Genomic DNA, 6,741 nt, shown 5'->3' with positions numbered 1-6,741 from the left:
TGGTGTTCAATGCATCAAATCTATTCTTTAGATGGTCTCTAAATCCAGGAGGGATATATTCAAGATCATATTTTGGCTCTCATGGACTTGTTTTAATTGTCTTCAACTTCAGGTTGAACTTGCATATGAGCAGTTGATGGTCTATCATCATTAGCTGATGCAATGCCATCATTAGCCATTGTTATTGTTAGTTACAGTGGAGTTGATTCCTACTCATAATGACCCCATGGATCCTGTTTTTCTGATTAGGATCATGCATACAAAATTATATCTGGAATTCAGGAAAAAATAATTTTAAGAAAGAATAATCAGTATTGCCCCTATTTTTTTTTTTTTTCAATACTTGGATACAATTCTAATAGAATTCATTGATTTAATTTTTTTTTTCATTTTATGCTCTTGTAATTTTTATTTCTTTTACAATATATGAAAGAGCATGGCCCTCTGGTTGTGTAGCTGCAGTCAAATGTCTCAATTTTCCTGCTGATTGAAGTTGTGAAAATCTGATCCTAAGACATCTTGTTTCAAATCTCCATTGACCTAGAAAGAAAGGAAAAATGAAGATGAAATGTTTTCACTCATTATTCATCATATCTTTAGATATGGCTCCCACTCACAAAGAAAAGTAGGTTCCTAATTGTCCGACTTATGAACTGAAGAAGTTATGCATTTGTGAGGCATTTGTTTGTTTATGTGTTCATTTGGAGAGCTTCAGTTTGGCTGTAATTTTTAGGCCAGGCCTGGATCATCTGTGGTACTGCTGAATGGGTCCAATTGGCAAACTTTTGGTGATCAGCTGAGCACAGACAGTCTGCATGGTGCATGACACAGACTGTCCGATACCATTTTGTATCAGAAAACACAACTACCTGTTTTTGTTTGCTTGCTTTTCCTTTTTCCTTTTGCATTTTTCTGCCTATGTAGAAACCTCTAAAAGGGAATATCTCCAAGGAAGGTGATTAAAAAATGACTTCATGATTTTCCAGACTGAAAGGATGTGGGAAAATAGATTAAAAATAGTTCATGCTTACCCAAAGAGAAACCGGAAAAAGAATGATATGCTCTGTTCTTGCTTGGTCTATAATTTCTTTCAATGAACCTTGACTAGGAAAGTGAAGAATTAGGGTCAGTAATTCAATCAATATATGACAAAAGGTTAAATAATAGTTCCAAAGTCACACCTATTATGATAGGGATTGAGGTAGGGTGAATGTGGCAGAAAACCCAAAGTATAGTGGCTAAACAAGATAACGGTTTATGTTGTCTGATGTTATGCGAAGTTTAGAGGTAGCCAGTAAAGAAGGCTGACATGGCTGCTCTGTGATATCACCAAGATCTCAGGCTTCTTTTAGATTTCTATTTCATTATCCTTAAGGTGTAACCCCATCTTCATGCTCGCAATAAGGCTTCTGAGCTTCAGCCAGCACATTTTCATTTTGAGTGTAAAGAAGAGGGAAGAAGGAGACAGACATAGATTAACCTGACACCCCATCTGGTAATTCCATTTACATCTCATTGGCCAAGACCATGTCACAGGCCATCCCTAGCTGAAAGAGGAGTTGAGATATTTTGTTTGTTCCAGCAGAGAAGTGCCACTCCCGACACAATCAGGTTAGTATGGAAGAAGAAAACTGATATTGGATTGGCAACTAGCAGTATAAGACATACTTAGGAAGTGTTTGTACCAGGATTTGCCCATTAGTTTAAAATGAACATGATTGTATTACAATTCATGATGGTATTATTCTTACCACCTTAAAAATAATATTGTAATTTTGTAAGTAATGTATGTTCATGGAAAATATTTTTATAACTATGTTAATGTGTAAAGAAGAAAACAGAAATCAGTCATGATTTCATCATCCACTTATCACCACTTAAAATTTTAGCACATCGCCTTCCTTTTGGTTGTTTTACTTTTTATGTTTATAGTTTCCAAAAGGGGCACATTCTCTACAAATAGCTCTCTTCCTCTTTTATTTTTTATTTTATTTTATAGATCATAAGGTAATATATACTCATCAAAGGAAGACTAGAAATACCAGAAAAGGATAAAGAGATCAAAATAATAACTTACTTTGGTGGATAACAAATTGTCAATAACATTGAGAAGAATGGGAATTCCAGAACACTTGATTGTACTCGTGTTCATAGATATGTACTCCTGTACATAGATCAGGAAGTTGTCGTTCAAACAGAACAAGGTTCAAAATCAGCAAGAGAGGGGGTCCGGGTTGTATCCTTTCACCATTCTTATTCAACTTGTATGCTGAGCAAATAATCTGAGAAGCTGGATTATATGAAGAAGAACGTGGCATCAGGATTGGAGGAAGACTCATTAACAACCCACACTATGCAGATTACACAACTTTGCTTGCTGAAAGTGAGGATGACTTGAAGCATTTACTGATGAAGATTAAAGACTACATACAGTCTGCAGTACGGATTACACCTCAATATAAAGAAACGAAAATCCTAACAACTGGTCCAATAAACAGTTTTACAGTAGATGGAGAAAAGATTGAAGTTGTCATGGATTTCATATTACTTGGCTGTACAATCAACACCAATGGAAGCAGCAGTCATGACATCAGATGACATATTACATTGGGCAAATCTGCTGCAAAAGACCTCTTTCAAGTGATGAAGAGCAAAAATATCTCCTTGAAGACTAAGGTGCGCCTGGTACAAGCCATGGTATTTTCAATCACCTCATATGCATGTGGGAGCTGGACAATGAATAAGGAAGATCAAAGAAGAGTTGATGCTTTTGATTTGTGGTGCTAGAGTACCATGGTCTGCTAAAAGGACTAACAAATCTGTCCAGGAGGAAGTGCAGCCAGAATGTTCCTTGGAAGTGAGAATGGCCAGACTTCGTCTCACCTACTTTGGTCATGCTGTCAGAAGGAACCACTCCATGGAGAAGGATATCATGCTTGGTAAAGTGGAGGGTGAACAAAGAAGGGGAAGGCCCTCAGTGAGGTGGATAGACACAGTGGCTGCAGCAATGGGCTCAAGTATAGTAAAGACTGTGAGACTGGCACAGGACCAGGCAGTGTTTCATTCTGCTGTGCATGGGGTCACTATGAGTTGGAGACAACTTGATGGCACCTAACAACAACACCACTTCGGTGCAGTTTATTACTTAATATGGTCCTTCTAGCCATAGTCTTTATAACTCCTTTCAAAGGACTAGGTAGGACTATGCAAATGTGAGGTGCTTGTGGCCCACCTAGGAGATTGGATAGCTTGATAATAATGTGAGTAAGTGGGGGGGGGGGCATGCAAATAAGGTGTATAGGACACTCATATGGGGACTAATCAGTTTTGCCATCCCACTAAGCTTAAAATGAAGCATCCTAGAGGCACAAATGGTGGAACTGACTACCACCAAAACAAAGAGATGGGAGCGCAATGTGTCCTTTGGACCTGGGGTTGTTAGAGACCTCCTAGGTCCAGGAAGTGGAGAGCTGTAACACCTGGGATAGAGAGAGATGGTGAGAAGCAGTGGCAGCAGAGGCAGCAGAACTAAGAGACCACACAAGACAGCACAGTCTGTTTACTGGCCCACATAGTGAGAAAGCTGAATGCCTTCAGGTGGAGGCTAGCTGGAGGAGTGAGGTGCCTCTGGGCACTTATTGGCAGAGCTAAAAGAACTTTGTAACACTTGCCCAAGCAGGGCACTGGCAAAGGGGCCTTGGGGCTGAGAGGCCAAGCTACAGAGAAGGATACCTATAGGCATTGCTAAGAAGAGTGTGTCCTGATGGAAGAATGTATCCTGAGTCCTGTCTGATCCTAAGTTGCAACCTGTTACTTCCCTAATAAACCCTGTAATCATGAGTACTATCTATGATTTCTGTGTGGCCATTGTAAGAAACTGTCGAATTCAGCAGAGAACTAGAGCCATGGGAGGGCAATTGGTGTCAGAACTGGTAAAAAGGTTGGAGGGTAGAGGCATATCTAACCTCCACCTCACAGGAATCAGCTTTGAGCTGTTGATCTTGGTCCTCTTTTGCCCTTGCAAAGTTAGAAGAGGCCTGAAGATTCCCATTATGCTATTTTTACACTTATTCATAATTCTAAGGCCTGATCCAATCATTGCTGTAATATTGGTAAATTATAGACTAAAAAGTCTATACCATATAATATATGTATGTGTGTATAGATGAAAGTAGTTGAGGTCATGCTGTATATAAATTTTGAATTTGGCATTCTGAAAATATAAGATAAACATATTTAAAGATTTTTGTTAACATTATTTTAAATATTTGCCTAACATTTCATCTGGGAGCTCTGGTGGCATAGTGCCTAAGGCACTTGACTGCTAACCAGAAGGCTGGCAGTGCAAACCCACCAGCCACTCCTCGGAAGGAAGGTTGGGCAATCTACTTCCATAGTGATACTGCCTTGGAAACCCGAGGAGGGTCGCTATGAGTCGGGGCCGACTCGATGGCACATAACAACAAGAAGGATCAGTCTTGCTGCTCTTAACATTTTACACAAGTTTCATTCAAATTCATGGAAAATTTGCTAGAAAAGGAAAATAAATAAAATACCATGACTTGTTTATACCATGACTTGTGTTTCTTGCTTTTTTGTGTTGATTTATTTCCTAGCAATGTGGGAATGTCTTTGAAGCACATTCCGCATATTTGTTTGTAATCTGAAAAAAAATTATTGGCTGTAGCTTTTTTAAAATTAAAACTTTTTTGTTTCAGGTTCTGCATGTGATGTCTGTTTAACGTTGTATCATACTTTCACGTCAATAGGCAGATCTAGTGAACCTTGTTTTAGAGGACAAAACTTTTTTAACCAACTAAGGCACTTGACTGTTAACCAGAAGGCTGGAGGTTCAAACCCACCAGCCACTCTTCGGAAGGAAGGTTGGGCAATCTACTTCCATAGTGATACCGCCTCTGAAACCCAAGGAGGGGTCGCTTTGAGTCAGGTCCGACTCAACGGCACATAACAACAACAAGAACAACAGCAGACAAGAAGGTGTTCTTATCATGTACTTCTTGAATGTGCAGTTTTCTCTTCCGCCATCTTGGAACACTGTGCTACAGGCTTCCTCTTAATAACAGGACATTAAATGAAAGTTACCTATTTCGGTTTTTTAAAACAGATACATTTATGAGAATACTACTTACTTCTCAACTATATAACTTTTCTGTTTTCCTACTTCATCTGAACTGCTCCTCCCTCTCTCTCAAACCTTCCTCAAATGCCCTATAGGTGAGCCAAAGGAGCGCTGGTGAAGTGGTGCCTAGGGCAATTGACTGCTAAGCAGAAGGTTGGTGGTTCAAACTCACCTGCTGCTCTGTCGAAGGAAGATGGGGCAATCTACTTTGGTAAAGATTTACCGCCTCAGAAACCCAAAGGGGTTCTCTATGAGTTGGAATCGACCTCCATGGCAGTGAATTTGGGTTTGGTTTAGGTTAGCCACAACAGTGGGCTCAAATATATGGCAGATCCTCAAGGTTGGGGTGGCGCAGTATTCTGCAATGTTTTCTTCGGTCATGCGTAGGGTCTGAGCAGATTGGAAGGCAACTAACAATAGGTTCCCAGGCCAGCAAGTTAAAACTTTTTTTTTTTTAAATGTTTGACACCCTTAACCACTGAGATGACAGACTCTGACTTTCTCTACCTGAAGTTTGGTCCCTTATAAAAAAAAAAAAAAAAGTTTATCAGCCCATCCTTCAGGGAAGACTCTCAAGGTTAGAGCCAGAGTTACACCGCCTCCGCCTTGGCCCCGCCCCCTTCAGTCCCGAGCGTTGGATCTCCATGGTTACGCGGCCACTGTGGAAACCAACCGCTGCCTCAGAGGCCAAGACTACAGAGCAGAATCCCATAGACACTGCTCTGCCTCTCGATTCCTCCCACTCGGTGTTCCGCGTCGTTGAACCCGAGGTGTACCCTGCGAGAAGGCGAGCAGCTGGCAGAAGACAAGAGGCCCAGCGGCTGGAGACGTTAACAGTCAGCCAGGAGTCCTCCAGCTGCGAGGGGCGATTGGAAACCTTGATAACTTCCGGACGGAGGCGTCTAGGTCCTCAGGTCAGACTTGTAACCCCAATGTGCCCACGCCTGAACTTTCCTACCTCTGACCCGCCCCTTTGAAACCCTACCGGTCCGAACCTGGACATTAGTGCTTTGGGCTGTGGGTTTGCGGGAGGGTACTGGGAAGAGTCCTTAGCGAGAGAATGCTTACCGACCCCAATCAACGTTTCCAGACAGCGTGTGCGCCCAAGAAGCATCACACAGGCACGCCACACAGGCAATCACTTGTCCCCACCGAAGCGGCTCTGAAGATACACTTACCCACAGCATACCACCAACAATCACTTCACCGCGCTAGGCCACGCTTCTCCCACCTCTGGCTAGTTGCCTGCCTTTGAGTCAACATTGACTATTGGCAACTCCATGTAGTCAGAGTGGAAACTATGCTCCATAGGGTTTTCAACGGCTAATTTTCCGGAAGTAGATCACCAGATCTTTCTTTCTTCCTGTTTATTTATTTATTAATTAAATTGTGATTTGGGTGAAGATTTACAGAGCAAATTCACTTTCTATACAGCAGTTTACATATACTTGGTCTCATGTCATTGACCACAGTTTATCACAATGCAACAGCTCCCCTCCTGCTTCCTCCCCATAGTTACCTCTTCCCAGTGTCCATCCCTCCATACTCTCCTGCCCCCTGAGCTGTCTCCCTGTGCATAAGCAGCCCTTCCTTCTCCCATG

The 6,741-nt window shown here is 41.7% G+C and overlaps 1 protein-coding gene across 1 annotated transcript in view; it reads left to right on the top strand.

Moving 5' to 3' along the window:
- Positions 1-3,836: 3,836 nt before the first annotated feature.
- CFAP206 (cilia and flagella associated protein 206) overlaps positions 3,837-6,741 on the top strand; it is a 79,875-nt gene continuing 76,970 nt past the window's right edge. Inside the window, exons 1-2 of the mRNA XM_007951484.2 lie at positions 3,837-3,932; positions 5,704-6,054. Coding sequence (XP_007949675.2) covers positions 3,837-3,932; positions 5,704-6,054 — 447 coding nt within the window. The remainder of the gene's footprint in view (positions 3,933-5,703; positions 6,055-6,741) is intronic.

This window comes from Orycteropus afer, unplaced genomic scaffold, assembly GCF_000298275.1.
Source record: "Orycteropus afer afer isolate SDZICR_OR568_19922 unplaced genomic scaffold, OryAfe1.0 scaffold00011, whole genome shotgun sequence".
NCBI lineage: Eukaryota > Metazoa > Chordata > Mammalia > Tubulidentata > Orycteropodidae > Orycteropus > Orycteropus afer.
This window is presented reverse-complemented; position numbering and strand designations above follow the sequence as displayed.